The 17,529-nt window shown below is 38.7% G+C and overlaps 1 protein-coding gene across 5 annotated transcripts in view; it reads right to left on the bottom strand.

Moving 5' to 3' along the window:
• Positions 1 to 17,529, bottom strand: part of Samd12 (sterile alpha motif domain containing 12) — a 380,057-nt gene that overhangs the window by 127,329 nt on the left and 235,199 nt on the right. Inside the window, exon 6 of one of the 5 annotated variants that reach the window (XM_048358514.1) lies at positions 1,957 to 3,108. The exons of 3 other annotated variants lie outside the window; for them this stretch is intronic. In XM_048358514.1, coding sequence (XP_048214471.1) covers positions 3,083 to 3,108 — 26 coding nt within the window. In that variant the 3' untranslated portion in view covers positions 1,957 to 3,082. Of the gene's footprint in view, positions 1 to 1,956; positions 3,109 to 17,529 lie in introns of those variants that run through there. One more of the 5 variants, XM_048358512.1, reaches the window with a different exon arrangement.

Here is a 17,529-nt window from a genome sequence, read left to right as displayed (position 1 = left end):
CAAAAGCTATGCTTTAAAGCTAAAAAGAATCTGCTAATAAAGATAGCATTTTTTTCCCCCCAAGATACTAGGATGACATTTTTTTTAAACTGTGAGAAAGATAGGAATGTGGTTGCCTTTGTCATTGTTTTATCCCTTTCTTAAGTAATTTTTGCTCAAAAGAACTCAGGGTTTAGAGAATAAAGGTGGCACATTGATGACTAGTTTAAGATCTTACCAGGCTCTCTCCATTACAGACAGTCATTTCTACCAGTGGAGCTTGCCAGAGCTAGAGCTCAGTCCTGCTGCTCAGACAAACCAAGAGGGGCAGTACTCTCCCACCTTGTCCGCACCTTATAAGTGTTGACCATATAGATATATTGACACCAGTGCACTCAATCTCACCAAGAAAATGAAAGGAAGACCTGGAAACTACTTATCTGTAAGATTAGACAAGCACCTTGCTTCTTCTCCAACTTCACTAATGTCCTTCATTATAAAGAGAGAGTAGAAGTGTTCAAGCTGATATTTTCCCAAACATCCTTCAGAAGGGGAAAAGAGCAAAAGAAAATCCCTGAAGCTCAAAGATAGGTTGGGCTGATTAAAGTCAAGGCCTTCTATACATGTCTTTTAGTTAATTATTTTAATTGTACATATTCATGGGGTATAATATGACATGCATACAGTGCGTAATGACCAAATTAGTATAGTTAACATCTCCATCTTCTTAAATATTCAAAGTGTGATTTTGGCACCTGTAAACAACATATGCTGTTCAATTCAGAGTTTTGTTTGATCTCTTTATCATTACTTTGTGATTGGAGACTTTGAGCCATTTCTTCTAGTTATTCATAAAATATACAATAGCTTGTTATGAGTTAGTAAACCCACTGTGCCCCATCAAGCTAACTGTGTTGGAACACCCATTATCCAACCTTCTATCACCTACCTTCCTTTTTACCCTTCCCAGCTTCTAGTAGTCCCCATTATGTTTTACAGTTAACTTTTAAAAATCTTTGGAAGGTCTTGCATCTTTTTGTGTTTAAAAAACACACACACACAAAACTAAGCAAAATCCTGGTGTCTGTTCCAGATGGTTCATCTGGAGATGCAAGTCAAGGCGTGGCGTTGATCAAGGGGCTCTGCGGCTGTATCTGTAGTCAGTGCAGGCGCAGCCTGATGGAATGATGTGTCAGTGGTTTTGTTCCTGCTTTTCTGATGGGTCCCTGAGGGCGATTCTGAGTAATTACACTTGGGTTTCTGCAGCTCTGGTGGGGTATTCTTTGTTCTTCTTTCCCAGGCAGGAACTAAGCATAGCAAGAGAGGCTGCCTTGTTTGGGTAGGTGGTTGGGCCCCTCCTGCCCCATTCTAGGCTCCTGCAAGGCATAGTTTCATGTATCTCATCATTTCCTTTGCACACAGGTGTGAATGGTGGCTAGACACAGATGAAATGGTGTTTCTGAATTAAAGAATGTGCTACCTATGAGGCATGACCAGTATTTAATTTCCTGCCTGTGTTCAATAGACTGTGAGCTCCTCAAGGGCAGGAATCATGTCCCATTTGTCTTTGTAAGTGTGGTGACTAACACAAATTCATTTGTTCACTCATTTATTCAACAAATATTTACTGAGAGCTAGAGGTACAAAACAAGGAAGGCATAGGCAGCAACACAGAACTAGAAATTTCATTTGTTTCACAGGCTGGGCTGCCATGGACTAAGCAAATCTCTAGGGTTACAGGAAACACAAATATATGCTGAAAGTAAATAATACAAAAACAGAGCCATGTTGCTGATAGTTCCATCAATGTTAAAGATGAATGGGGCTTGCTTTTTTTTTTTTTTTTTTTTTTTTTTTTTTGGCCACTCCTGGAGCTTGAACTCAGGGCCTGAGCACCGTCCCTGCCTTCTTTTTGCTCAAGGCTAGCACTCTGCCACTTGAGCCACAGCGCCACTTCTGGCCTTTTCTACATATGTAGTGCTGAGGAATCGAACCCAGGGCTTCATGTATATGAGGCAAGCACTCTTGCCACTAGGCCATATTCCCAGCCCAGGGCTTACTTTTTTTAGATAAGAAAATCAAGCCTCAGTGCTGACCAATGTGGCACCCTGTGCTGCCTCTCTTCACCTTGAATAAGGAGGTCCACTGAAAATAAAGTATTCCATGCTATGTTCTATCTGCTACCTCAGCTGCTCTTGCTACCTACTTTTGTCATATATAGGTATCTGGATATTCTTAGAAGATCCATTCTGGGATCTTCCATGGATGCCAAAATCCATAGATGCCTAAATCTCTTATGTAAAATGGCCTGGATATGCATATAACCTACACTCATCTGTCCATAGATTCTAAACCATACCTAGGTTGCTTATAATACCCAATTCAATGTCAACACGATATAAATAGCTGTTTTAATGTATTATCTAGGAAATAATAAGATATAGTACAAATGTAATTTTCTGTTTCTGAATATTTTCAGTTGGTTGAATCCACAAATATATCCACCTATCCAGCTATACAGTAATATGTATGTCTATACACACATGAAGAAATGTCTATTTTTTAATATTTAACATCTCTAAGTTGAAAATCCAAAGGTCTCCTGACTGTGGTTTAAATAAAGATATGAACCCAAAATTTTTAGGAGCTAGGATGTAAAACAATTGAAAGAAATCCAGGAAATAACATAAGAGTCAGTCTCTTCTTTCTGTCATTGATTCCAAATTTGTAGTTTAAAAACCATTATCTCACTTTATTTATATTTTGGGGGGTCATGAATTCATTCAGGGCTCAGCTGGGCGGTTCACTTTTAATCTGTGTGACATTCTCTTAAGAGAATGGAAGGTCTATTTCCAATATGACTTCTTCATCTCTTGACATTTCTGTCTTTATTTATATGACGTCTTTTCTTCTAGGAGCTCTTCAAGTGGCATAGGCTCCCATAGCATGGTGGTTCAACTGTACCAAGAGATAGAAATTGAGCTCTTCTGGTTTCTTAGCACCTAAGCCTAGCAACTAGTTCAAACTTATCTGTACCACATTTTGGATGATGGCAGTCAACATTCTTTCTCACATTCAAGAGAGTGTCCACGGATTTCACCTCTCAATAGTTAAAGTGTTCATGGATGGCTGAAACAACAGAAATTAAATTCTCATGAGAAATTAATTTCTAGCTTTGAGGCTAGAAGGACATAATCAGAGTACTGAAATGGTTGGATCTGGCGAGGGCTCTCTTCTGGGATAATACTGCGGACTGTATCCTCACAAAGAAGAGAGAAGGAAAGGAAGTTCTATGGAGTCACTTTCATATGGTGCTAATCACATTCATCAGAGTGCAGTACTCAGGGTGCTAGGAATAGTGTCCCAGTATATGAATTATTAGGGAATAATATGCAATGCATAAAAGGCCCGGTATGAACATAAGTTGAACTTTTAACTTAGAAGATGGATACTTTTATCACTCTAAGGGTCAAAATATGAGTTTACATGTTGGTAACTAATTCACACTTTCTGAGAACCTCCCTGTACCAGATATGTTCATAAGCACTAAACCCGATGCTTACAAAAAAAAATACTGATGTGTATTTTGAAATCCTTTGCCTACTTCTGGAAATGAAGATCTTGAGTGTTTTTTTTAAATCATTTTTTGACGAGATACAGAAAATATACCAGTGGTAAATGAGGAATCTTTCTTTATAATTCTATCATGACCCACAAGAGGAAACTAAATGTCTCCTGTTCTGAGCAGTTCCTTCTCCCATATGTGCCCTGACCAAATCACAGTTTGATGAAAAGAGTAGTGATTTTCATTTCTTGTTGAATTTGACTGGCAAGTAGAAATACAAGATGATGATGGAAGTAATGACTTAATGCCTCCAAGGAAGTGAAAGTCCAGAAACTAAATAAAAAGTCATTCATATAAAAAATTTCAAATCTATATTAGTAGCTTCTAAACTCTAGTAAAAGAATCACCTTCCGATTCAGAAGAATTAGGGACCATCTCCCAAATCTGTATGTTGAATTAATACTCTAGATTATTTTAATGTACTTAGCCTATGGACTTCTTTGTTGATCCTCTATTATGGGGAAAGTGATATTTGGATGAGAAACCCCTAAATATCTATGTATGGAAGGATGGGTCCCCAAGGTGCTATGATAAGCATTAAGAACTTATACATGTATATGATACCAGCCACATAGAATGTGGACATTATATTCAATTATTTCCTTCCTTCCACCCTCTGTTGTGAATCTAGTGACTTCCAGGAATTGAAGCAAGTTTTGTACAGCAGCCATCAAGCCAAAAATGGATATGGGAATCAATGCCTTTGTAGAGAGGAAACCTGGCAAGTATTTACATGCATTGTTAGCATTGTGACTCATAACTGCATTTTCTTTTATCTCCTCCCTTCCTGCTCCTGTTGGCTCTAATGTGGGAAGGTTGACAGTGCAATGCTGGATCTCTCCCATCAGGCCAAATCTACCATTGCTGCCCAAGGCCAAAGTTCCAGGAAAAAAAATATAATCTCTTACGTCATAGGCTGGCCTAGTAAAAACTATTGCTGCTATTTATTTATGTGATTAGTAAATGGTGGTTCAGTCTTTTATAAACACCACCTAAGTAAAAGGTAATATAACTACAGAGGCTAACATTGCTAGTAAACTATAGAAATGACAGGAACTAGGTCTGTTTCGAAGCTGTTAAGCTTTGTTTAAGCTAACTTAGCACAATGGAAATGTAAAAAGAAAAAGAAGAGGAATTCTCTTTTCTCAGCGAGTTTAGAGATGAAGGGAAGAATTAGCACTAACATGTGGTTATAAATAGTAGAATGCAGCACAACTAGACAGTAAGCTCCTATTGGCAAGGACTTTGTTTTGTTCTCCTTCCTATCTCCATTGGGTAGTGCAATGAATGGCTCTTAGAAGGAGCTCAGTTACTGTGTTGGGTATATAAGTAAAATGGTAAGTGCCTATACCATAGAAAGAAATATTGATGGGCACCCAGGGGTCTAGGTAGATGTCCCTTGAAGAAGACTGGTTTCATGGGACCTCAATTGGGATTTGGAAATGTCAAAATGGGAAAAGACATAGTAAAGACATGGTGGTGGATGTAGTCTAAGCATGTTGTACCGAGACTGTGAGGAGAATTAACTTCCCAGAGAATTGTCTGTTTAATGAATCATATTGTCAAGGAGCCAGTTAAACCAAATAGTGACTGGTGGGTTCTTGATATAGGACTGTCCATTATCTGAAAACATTTCAATGAAAGCAGTAAGGATATGGTCGAAGGCAAAGAGCAGGGGACTATGTAAGAGATTAGGGTGAAAGGGGAAGGGAAAAAGAAAATAGAGGGCGAATAATTTTCAAAAACATTCCAACTATATATGACTGCAGCAGAAAGAATCTGAAAGAAAACTGTTCAATATGGGTTTGAAACAGTGCAGGGAAAGAAAAATAAGGCTCTTTTGAGGGGGTGGGTACTAATTAGAAGGGGGTTGGCTAACAAGGAGGCCGAGAAGCATGAATATGGTCAAAATACTTGTTTGTATGTATGAAAGTAGGAAACAAAACCTGTTGAGATTGTTTTAGAGAGGGAGGAAGGGAAAGGGTTAGAAGTGAGATGGAATACATTTAATACATGGGTGGAAATGTCACAAGGGGTCCCCCTCCCCTTGTACAATAAGAACAAAAGACAACCAGGTTAGGCCTGTCTGGACATACAGTGTAGAAGAGCCAGATGATGCTGGCTCAATCACAGGAAACACAGTGCTCCACCCATTATGCAGGATATGTAAATAGATTTCTGGAAGCTGTGAGAAACAAAAAGGAAGACAAATCCATTATGAAGAAGGTGGAGGAAGACCAAGAAAGGTATTTGGAGGAATGCACACTGGGCTAATCACTCTTTCCATTTGGATTTTCATGCACCATAGCAGCCGCTCTGCTGTCAGGAGATCCTTGATCAGCTGTTGGCTCCGTGAAATGAACTTAAGAAAGACATATTTATTGAGGAATGTCACCGGAGACTTAAAAACAGACTTCAACAAGCTTTTTTGATTGCTACATCAGCACATTCTGATTAGCTATATTAATAAACCATACAACATATCAGCTTAATATAATTTTACACAAATACTAATGTATGTACACAATTATATAAGTCATTTCACTCTGACTTCAAGAGAACATAAAGGATGCTTCAATCTTGAGGTTACTGATTCCATCCTTCCTTATCCTTCCCACACCATTATTCTAAAAGGGCAATGAAATTACACCAGTCAGTTTTGGTCTGTCGGTGTATATTTAATCTGAGTCCTTGCCAAGGAAACAACTTGATAATGACCTCCACATAAGCCTGAAGAATGCTAACATTTTTTTCATAAAAGAGTTTAGAGTAGTGGGTCTGGAATGATCTCCGCCTCTAAGTGTAGGATTTAACAGGTCATGATGGCCTACGCTGTGTGGTTTGGTATCCCTCACAGATCTACGAGATAGTAAAAGTAAAAGATATTGTGGGGAAAAGGATTTTCTGGATATGACAGTGTCCCTAAGAACATTCTCAGGTTCAGTGGTTCATTGGGAAGACTCAGAACTCTGCATACAGTTGTAATCCTAAGATTTATTGCAGCAAAAAGATACAAAGCAAAAACAGCAAAAGAGAAAAGACGCATGGGACAGAACCCTGAGGAAACTAGGCCTGAGATTCCAAGTGACCCCTGCCAATAGAATCACATAGAACACAGTTAATTTCTCCAACAATGAGTGATGATACATGTAAAATGTCTGTCCGACTGAGTGTGCCCATTACAGACACAGTTTCTAAGATTTGTATTTGGGGCTATTCACCTAAGTGTCATTTACCTGGCATGGACCAACATTCCAGGATCCCAGATGGAACACTGGAGTTTGGCATAAATGGCACTGTAAGTATAGTTTAGGTACCAGAAGCCATGGTAGTCAGGGGTAATGAGAACCTTCCTGAAACCCATGTTTTCAGATCTCAGCAAGAGCCAGACTGGCAAAGAGGATTCTCTGAGGAAAGCCCTGACAGGTCTTCTGTACTAACTTTTTTCTCCATTATCATTTAATAAGTGCAAAAAGTGTGTGTGGGATGGGTAAACTCTGAACCCCATTCCCACCTTTTGGAGGGTAATAATGCACATTGGCATACTAATGGCTTTCTTTAGAAGTTCTGTAGAACAAAAGATTTTTTTTTCAATCAACATTTTCCCAAACCATTTGACCATAGTTAATTTTTCAAAAATAAAATACTTATTATATCCTGTTGGATACAAGTATTCTACAGAATACATTTTGGGAGATCCTAAATGTATGAACACCCATCACTTCTCTAGTTTCAGCTTTCGACATTCATTAAACACACTAATAATAACAGCCAGCCCTTATTTAACTCTCACTGTGTTAAGAGCTTTTCTTCAAAACTCATTGAATAAAATAGGAGGTGGGTCTGGAAAACCTGGAAGTGAGGCAGAGCAGCAAGGCAGGGTGGGATTCAGGAGGGCTGGCTCTGCCTTTTCTTGAGTTAATTGTCCCACTTTGCCAGTGATCAGCTGTGTAACAAACTTCTTAACTTTCACGTGCCTACATTTCCTTATCTGTAAAACACAATAATGCCATAAATGTATTAACTTTTTAAACATAAATGAAGTCCTTTTAAGAAAACTCCCTCAATCTATGGGAAAACAGAACTAAAAGATTCTTGTGGGATGGGCTGGCTAGTCAATGAGAGTGGCCTAGGGGTAGGAGAACAGTCCCATGTGGAATGGGCTCCAGGTCCAAACCATCCCGGACACAGAAAGCCAGTTAAAGCCAGGGCCTAACTCCAGGAAGTAAACTGACTGTCATGGGCCACAAGGCACATTAATTTCCTGGGCATCTAGGATGGAGGCCAAGAACAGAAATGATCTGCTTTTGACTGTAAACAGAGCAAGACTCTAAACAGCCTTCAATTAAACCTGGCAATTTTATCCATATCCTTGAAGAAAAGCATTTCACAAGAAAATCCCCACTGAATCAACTTTCATACAGATCTCTATGGTTGAAAAAGAACAGGGAAAGATGCCAAAATGAAAAATGACAAACTGCCACCAGGAAAAAGCCAGTTTTTAATATGCCTTAACACTTTTTCGTTATCCCTTCTCAAGCTATCTCCAGTTGAAGAATGTTCTAGATAACTGAATAATCCTTCAACAAGACATATGAAGAGTCACAATGTCATCCTAGAAATGGAAGGACAGTGACATATTTTGTAGTGTGTAGATATAGATGGGTGTATAGAGGAAAATGCCTTCAGGCCCAGAGCATGATAAAAGTTGCTGGAATGAAGAAATTTGAAAGGGTTTGGTGAAGAAATCAGTTTGCTATCTCCTTGAGACAATCCTAAATTTGCCATGTCCATAATTGTTCCTAGATATTTTCTGGCAATCATTTTGTCTTAATATTCATCTACATTTTGAAGTCAGAATCAGACATGCCTTGCTTATCTATTTTTAACTGATGCCTAGGCTAGTGTATGGTGCACGGTATATATCCAACAAATCTATGTTGAATAGATGGAAAGCCTTTCTTCAGGAAGCCTGCTCTAAATGTCTGAAAGCTTGCCTGTTTGCCTAGCCACATCTGATGTGGCAAAGCCTGCTTTCTCTCTGTACATATTATTTTGTGGATAACAGCAAGAGCTGCTGCTGAAGGAGTCCTAGCTTTTTTTTGAGCATGATATTGAAACATTTTCATATATCAACTCTTTTATTCCACAGACAGAACCACCACCAAGGTAGGTCTGCTGGCTTCTTTCACCGTACCAGTGCACTATCAAGGATGCCCAATCTAGAAAGAACCTCCCCCAAGGTGCCACTGCTGGGAAATGCTGGAGCCCTTTCTCCAGCTATTGTAATCATAGTGTGAATCATGGCACACCCTGCTTGTCATGTTTTAAGGATCCACAAGTCTGTATTGGTGTTTATCTGTAGTAAGGCTAGCGAACTGCTCTTTACACTGCCCCCCAGAGAATCAAAAGAAAGACTGAATAACCCATAACAATATATCTCAAACCCTAAATAAAAAACATAAATATTTCATGTTTAGACATATCTAGGGTTGAGTTCTTCCCCATTCAATCAATCCTAAACTATGTGACCTTGACCGTGTTATTTCAGTCTCTTAAAGCTTTGGTTTCTGCTCTACAGAATGGGAATCACAGAAGAGCCTAGTTCTCATAACTCATAAATGAATTAAAGAATATGAAATCCTCAAGTACCTACACCAGAGTTTAATACTAAAAACTCATGTACAGGTTTATTTGATAATCATAATGCTACAATTTACTTGAGGCTTAGTAGGTGTTCTACAAATATTGAATAGATGCATGAATAACACATAGGGGTATATTTAGAGATTCAATGCTGTAAAACCACATAGGAAGGCTAATTGTATTTGGGCTGCCTCAAAACAAATCTTTTTTCTAGAATGCAAGTTGTCATAAAATATGTACAGGTTGTTTGTCTAGGTTTAAGCACAATACATTTTTATTAAATTTAGTACAAAACTACTATATTCACAATGGGAGACCTACCTACCTCTTAAGGGCTAGTCCTTTATTTTACATTTTTTGGTGTTATTCCCAGTTTTGTTACTTTACTTCATATGGCTTGATCATATCTATGACAATCTCTCAAAGTCTTTAAAACTCATTTTTCATTGGCTTCATCTTTACCAACTACATGCTTTTCCATCTAAATATTAATGCATTTGCAAATTTATATCTCTATAATTTACTAAATACAATGAGAGCATCAATGATATAACTATGGCCAACACCTTTTAATGACTCTGACTACCACAGAATGACTATAAGGTACAGGGACTATCTCTAGGCAGTACAGGATATACATCTTGAGCTTGCCTCTGGCTGTTGTTGATTGGATCAAAGTTCCTCCCTCCCTCGCCCCCGTCCCCCCACCAATCCAAGTTCCTGCCCAGGAAATCTGGAATTGGGATACAGAGCAGCATAACATAATCAGGATCAGAAGATTGACAAATTAAGACAGTACTTGTTCTGAGAGCTTTTGCTATAGTTCTGAAATCATGAAGGAGGATGTGGGAAGCAATTTATTTTTCTATGAAGTGGCAGGTAGGTCATGTCTAAACAATGAAAAAGGAAGTAGATAGATATACGACAAAGAAACAGAGATCAGACTATGGTTGGGATTCTTACTGGCCAGTTCACAGTTCCAATTCTGCCTGGGGCTTTGAAGCCTCTTTGCCCTGAGACTTGTCAAAGATGCCTCTGTTTGTGCATTGGAACAAATCCATGATGCCTCTTGGCTCTGCTATTTTTTTTTTCAACCACAAGAATCCTAATTTACCCACTGGAAAACTATGATTATAATTAGGCTTATCAACAGTAATCCTTATATGCATTTAACACAGCACATTTACAAACTGTTTATTATTATTAATATCTACTACAAGCAAGTACTACAGTAATGCTGCTGAAGCAGTCATCCAAGAACTAATAATTGGGTAGCAGCTGGAGGTTAAAAAGAAAGCCAGGGAGAGTGAATGGATTTGCTGAATTGATAATATGAAAAATCATCAAATCACTGGAGTTAATTCCATTTACAAGAGCCCATCAGGGTCGGATGACTGTAGATCAGTAAGACAGTAGGGGAAATTTTCTTCTATTAAGGGAAAGAATAAAACAATGAAACAGATGGATTGCTGTTTTTAACATTAAGATTACAAGAGCACAAAACGCTGGCTTTGCTAGGGTGGTTTAGAAAAAAAAATAATGGCTACCGTCTCCATGGTTCCTAAGAAATATGCTCCATTCTTACAGATGCCAATAAAGCATTATGCAAGTGTCAATTTAGTAATGGAAGTGCCAACAAAGATTCATATTTAGTAGAGACCAAATATAATAGACAATAAGAAAAGGTGGTTGCTGGGGATCTAAATTAACTAACTGTGATCGTGGAAATAATTGAGGCAATAAAGAGATCAATAGGAAATTAGGCCATTCTCGAGGACCTCTGGGTTTCTCAGTGAAATATTTTAAAAGAAGAGCATTTTATTGACTCATCTCATTTTTAACGCAGTAGGACATGCAGTTCAGTCACTTGGTCATAAGCAGGATGTGCTGATAATGAGAAGCCCAAATGGAGAGCCAATGAATAACTTAAAGGAACTGGTCACATACCTGTCAATGCAGCATAGTCCTGCAAATAGATAAAAAACAAAAGAACCTCTGTTCCAGATCATAAAAACTCAGTAATTACGCTACTTTAGAAAATCTGAAAAACCCAGGAGAATGTAAAGAATGTGAAACTCACCCTTAAACCACAATCCAGAGATACACTGTGAAAATATCACTGAATTGCTTTTTAATGTTTTCACTGTGTGAGGAAATATATACTTAGACTGTTCTGCATATGCCATCCTTAGAAAAAAATATCTTGATCATCTTTTAGGTGCTGTTTTCACATATTTCTTTTTACTTAATATCTAGTTGGGATTTTCTCTTGTCATTTCATGTACTTGTAATGCTACATTCCACTGTATGGTTTGGTTTATAATTCAACCAACACATTAGATGCTTAAATAGTTTCCATTTTTGCTATTGACTTAATGTTTATGTTCCCGGAAAATCTCTATGTTAAAACCCTAATTTTCAAAGTGATAGTCTTTAGAGATCAGGCCTTAGGGAGGTAATTAGGCTATTAAGGTGGGCCACCCATCATGGGATTAGTGCCTTTATAAGAAGAAAAATCCCTCCCCTTTTTTCTTGCATGGAAGCATACAGCAAGAAGGCAAGGCCCTTAACAGAAATTGAATCTCTAGATACTATGATTTGAGACTAACAACCTGATGACTTGTGAGTATATTTTTTGTTATTTAAGGTATCCTAGTATGTGGTATTTTGTTACACCAACCCAGAGTCACCCTACTTATAAATTTTTAAAGAAAGATTTATTTTCATGTTCTTTTCCTTTCCCTTTCTCTTCCCCACAATCTATTCTTGCCCTCTCTGCCCAGCTCTATGTCATGGGAGGCTCCCTCCCTCCATCCTTCCCCACTTCCTGCCCCATGGGTGGTGATACTCTGGTCTCTTCCCTGACAGCTTCTGCTTATCTTTAGCCAGTGAAAAGACATTAGTAGGAGGCAGGAGGTGAGGAATTGGATTACTCTTCCCATTTGCACTCTACTTTTCTTGATTCTGGTACTGGGTATAGCCTTTGTAAAGATTTCTCTCCTCTGATCAGTGGGCCTTCTTTATAGTGTTACTTCTCTCCAGAACCCTCTAACCCTGTCCTTTTGTTCCCTTAAGTCTCCTTCTGTTGATAGTCCCTGCATAACTCAACAACCCCATGAGTTCCTTAAGCCTCTGCTAGGTAAGTGAGTCACTGAATTGATTCCCATGTGACTGCTATGGAAAATTACAACAAACAACTTATGAATTACATGGTACAACTCTGTAATCACTACTTACAAGAGCACTCAAAAAAACACTTGGCAAAACCTAGCTCAAGTCATGGGAAGCAAGATGCAGGTAAAATACTTTTAACAAAATTTATAGATGGGAGAAAGGCCTAGTTTTAGAGCTTTCTTTTCAAATACTTGCAAAAATTCTCTCTCATCTTATTTCCTTTGATTCCCTTCTCTGTTATTTTCATAAGCCACACTATTCCCTATTTCTCAGCCTTTGATTGCACATTTAGCCTGAGATGAGGCTGTGTTCCAATCCTTATTTCTAAGCTCAGACTGAAGCCCTATTTCTTTACTGAATTCTTAGAGGCCACAATCATCCTCAGAGAGATGGAACAGTGCTGCTCAAGATGGTTACTGGTTGTCATGTGTGCTTATGTTTCAAGTGATTAAAATTAAGCCATAAGTTCAATTTCTTAGGTTCCCTAAACACAACTCAGGTGCTCAACAGTCACATGTGACCTTTGGCTACTGAAGGAAATACTATAAATCTAGAACATTTCCATTATGGTAGAAAGTCCTACTAGACCCTAGATGTTCTAGAACAGCTCATTACACATGACTCAAGTGATTATTGAGACATAATGTTCAGCTGGGGGCCTATAATCCGAGCTACTCAGGAGGCTGAAATCTGAGGATCATGGTTTAAAGGCAGCCCAGACAGAACAGGCTGTGAGACTCTTATCTTCAATAAATTATTCAGAAAAAGTCTGAAGTGGCACTGTTGCTCAAGTGATACAGTGCTAGCCTTGAGAAAAATTAGCTCAGGGATAGCACTCAGACCCTGAGTTCAGGCCCCAGGACCGCCTCCCCCACCCCCCAAAAAAAGACATGTTTTAGTCTTGTTTGCCAGTTATATCACATTTATAAAACTAAGAATAACAAGTAAGAAGGTGTCGACTTTCTTCATTATAAATCCAAGTAGTATTAGTAGTATTGAACATATAGGGAAGACTTGGTAAATGATGCCTGAGTAAGGATCGTAAGTATTTCTCAGTAGAAATTCAAACAGAAGGACCTACTAATATAAATATAGACTAGATGGTTGGAGATAGTGATGTTGAGGATTTTCCTAGTGCCAGAATAATACTAGAAAAATTCGGTGTCATCTGAAATATCCTCTTGTACTCAGAAAGAACCCACCTAAGACCTCAGAAGGAGTTCTTCAAAAGGTTACACATTCTGACCAAATGAAATCATTGTAAAGACGCAAATGAACAGTGATGCATAGAAGTTTCTACATCACTCTCTGGACTTAAAATAAAACCTGTCCTTAGATATTGGAGTACCTTTGTGCAGTTGACAAAGAAACTGGCCTGTTTCTGAAACTGTCTGAGGTAACATTATACACGACTAAACTTATACATCTCTAAAATGCTTTCTCTCATCTTGCTGGTTTAAGATAGCTGCAGGATTTTTAACAAAAATCCAGTTATTAACTTATTGGGATAGACACGTGAAATGTATATTTTATCCTTACACTAATCTCTAGATAGAATATGTTCTTAGCAGTAGATCCACTTACTACCTACCATTTAATGAGATATAGGCATAATCACTTTGCAGAAATATCTCTTTTAATCCTCATAACAACTGTCTGAGCTAGGTATTTTGCTCTCACTTTTCAGCAGAGAAAACTGACTTTCAGAAAGGATGTTTCATTTTTCTGTGGTAATATAGGTTATAAGGAAAAGAGCTGAGGGGCTGGGAATATGGCCTAGTGGCAAGAGTGCTTGTCTCATATACATGAAGCCCTGGGTTCGATTCCTCACCACCACATATGTAGAAAATAGCCAGAGGTGACGCTGTGGCTCAAGTGGCAGAGTGCTAGCCTTGAGCAAAAAGAAGCCAGGGACAGTGCTCAGGCCCTGAGTCCAAGGCCCAGGACTGGCAAAAAAAAAAGGAAAAGAGCTGAGGTAACAACTTAGATCCTCTGACTCTAACGACTATGCTTTGATCCACTCTTATATGCAGCACTTATATAAAGCAATGTTATGGAAGGGAACCAGTACAGGGAACAGCATGGCACACCATGGAATAGCACAGTCTCAGAATGCTAGACCCTGACTTTCCTTACCTGAGCTGTTTTCAGCTTCCAGTCCCTCTCATGCCTTCCATAACATATAGTGGAATAAAAATTTCATATGCAAAGACCCCTGAGGTATATATGTATGCTGACCTGAATCTCAGAGAAGGATGCTTGGAGCCTGCACCTCCAGTTCTTTTACTTGACATAAAGTCTATAAAGGTCATTGATGGTTGGTCGGTAGGCAAGTGACTGTACCACCCCCACAGCATAACGGTCAGCTATATACAGGTAGTTCCCAAAATTTCTGTCTCAGTGGGCCCCCTCCTTGGAGCTCAACATGTTACTGCTTTCTTAGATGTTTCCAACTTAACATGTTACAAACTAACCTCATTTCCAGATCAGCCTACTGCCTCATGCTCTTCTTTCAGTATTCTTTACTCTTCTGTGGGCTCAGGGTCAGTCATCTCAACTCACTCTTGGTTTTCTTCTTTCCTCCATATAAAATTCAACAACCAAGTGCAGTTGATTCTATCTTAAAATATTCATCATCTTGGCTCAGGTCAGTGCCACCTCTTTAGCTCTAACCACCACTCAGTCTCGCTTGAATTTCTGTACAGTTGCCCTATCAGCCTCATTCTGGTTTCATTCCTGCCCTCATCCAATTCATTCTCCACATAAGTGTGAACACACACTACAAAAAATGTTAATGGCATCTCATTTCTTCCCTGCTCAACATAAAAAGGATAGATATTAGTCAAAGGGTCCAAATTTCCAGGTCGAGGTAGAGGAATAAGTTTTAGTGATCTATTATACGTACTAGGACTACTGTTAACAGTACTGTATATTTTACACTTGCCTGAAGAGTAGATGGCAAGTGTTCTCATGACAAAGACATGATGGCAATGTGAGATAACACATAGGTTAATTATCTTAGTTAATCTTTTTATAATGTACATGCATCATACATCGCAGTGTATTCCAAAAACATATACAATTATTTGCCAGTTGAAAAATTTAGATTTTAAATAAGTTTTCATAGCTTCTTATTTAGCTTCTTTTAAAAATATCTTTAAGTAGATGTACAGATGACTTTCTATTTAACAAAACAGTTTATGAACACAATAATTTTGATCAATGTCACTCCTTTCGTCATTCTTACCCATTACCCCCCACCCATGTCGTCCCTCACTCTTAATTTTGTAAGATGTATATTGGCTTCTCAACTGCATTCTTTTTTTTTTTTTTGCCAGTCCTGGGCCTTGAACTCAGGGCCTGAGCACTGTCCCTGGCTTCTTCCTGCTCAAGGCTAGCACTCTGCCACTTGAGCAACAGCGCCGCTTCTGGCCGTTTTCTGTATATGTGGTGCTGGGGAATCGAACCTAGGGCCTCGTGTATCCAAGGCAGGCACTCTTGCCACTAGGCTATATCCCCAGCCCTTCTCAACTGCATTCTAATGTAGACCTAAGGCATGTGGCCTTTGCTTCTTTACTGGCCACATGACTTTCTCAAGCTCTGTGGTCCAACCTCTGGCTTATATTAAGTTCCTAAGAGAGCATAATTAGCACATACTTCTCACGATGTGCTTGCCTTTCCTCCACAGTTCACCTGCCCAATCCTAGTTTCTCCTTTTCATCACGTAAATGTTATGGTTACTCCATAGTCTAAATTAGGGACTCTGCTTGCATTTCATTTTTGTGTGATTGCTGGTGTGTGTGTGTGTGTGTGTGTGTGTGTGTGTGTGTGTGTGTGTGTGTGTTGTAGTGGTGGTAAGGGGGGAGCAGCATAATACAGCTGTTATAGCAAAACTTCACAGACATGGACAAATAAAAGCAACAACAACAAAACAAAAAACAACAACTTTCAGCCAGGTGCTGGTGGCTCATGCCTGTAATCCTAGCTTCATAGGAGGCTGAGGTCTAAGGATCTTGGTTCAAAGCCAGCCCAGGCAGGAAAGTCCATGAGACTACTAACTCCAATTAACTTTTAAAAAGCTAGAAGTGGAGCTATTGCTCAAAAGATAGAGCTTAAGGGAAAAAAGGTTAGGGACAGTTCCCAGGTTTAGAATCCAAGCGGGAAGGACCAACATAAACAAAGAAACATCCACTGAAATACTTTACAACTTTTACCAAAGATTCTCTTAATTCCCAAACCAGTGGTTACTTTGAGGCAACAGTGATAGTTATGTTGACTTTCATTAGGTTCGGATAATACTCAATTGCTTACTTATTTTTATCCTGTCCTTTTGCCATTGTCTTAGGAACAAATTTGAATCTGAATGTTAACATCTGTAATTATATACTTTTTTCAGGTTTCCTTGCTACAGTTCCAAAACTATCCCTTACATGTCTTTTCTTTTTTGCCATTATGAGTCAAAACTGGTATCAGATGACAAAATAAATGGCAGGAAGAGAGGCCAAAGCAGAACAAATATAGCCTAGGAGCACAATATTTGGAAAGACAACTGATTGGCTGAGTATGTTCTAATATGGATAGTCAAGAGCTGGGAGTATGCTCTACTAAACTCATTTGAGAGACAGTATGCAGTGTTTGCAGACATCATATCAACACTGGGTTGGACAATTACAGATATAAATCAAGTCTTTAGATATTACTTCAAAACCAAGTAGCTATAATGGATCAGGTAATGTCATATCTTGCATTGCTAATCCATTATAGCTACATTACAGAGTATCACTCTCTCTCTTTCTCTCTCTCTTTCTCTCTCTGTCTCTCCACACACACACACACACACACACACACACACACACATACACACATACACACACACAGTTACATGGTGCAAATGCTGTTTCAGTCACTGATGGCCAACATAGGGTAATAATGGTCCTCTAAGATCATCTTGCCTAATTTGGAAATAAGTGATTTATTTTCACTGTTGTTATTTTCAACGTACCATATGAAATTATGCCTTTTTCTTTTGCCTTTCTTCCTCATGGTTTTACCCCTGATGTCACTGTAACTGTCTTTGGTACACTGGGTATTGTATGAATGTTTAT

The sequence above is a fragment of the Perognathus longimembris genome, chromosome 12 (assembly GCF_023159225.1).
Source record: "Perognathus longimembris pacificus isolate PPM17 chromosome 12, ASM2315922v1, whole genome shotgun sequence".
NCBI lineage: Eukaryota > Metazoa > Chordata > Mammalia > Rodentia > Heteromyidae > Perognathus > Perognathus longimembris.
The sequence above is the reverse complement of the archived record's forward strand: the minus strand, read 5'-3'. Positions and strand labels throughout refer to the sequence as shown.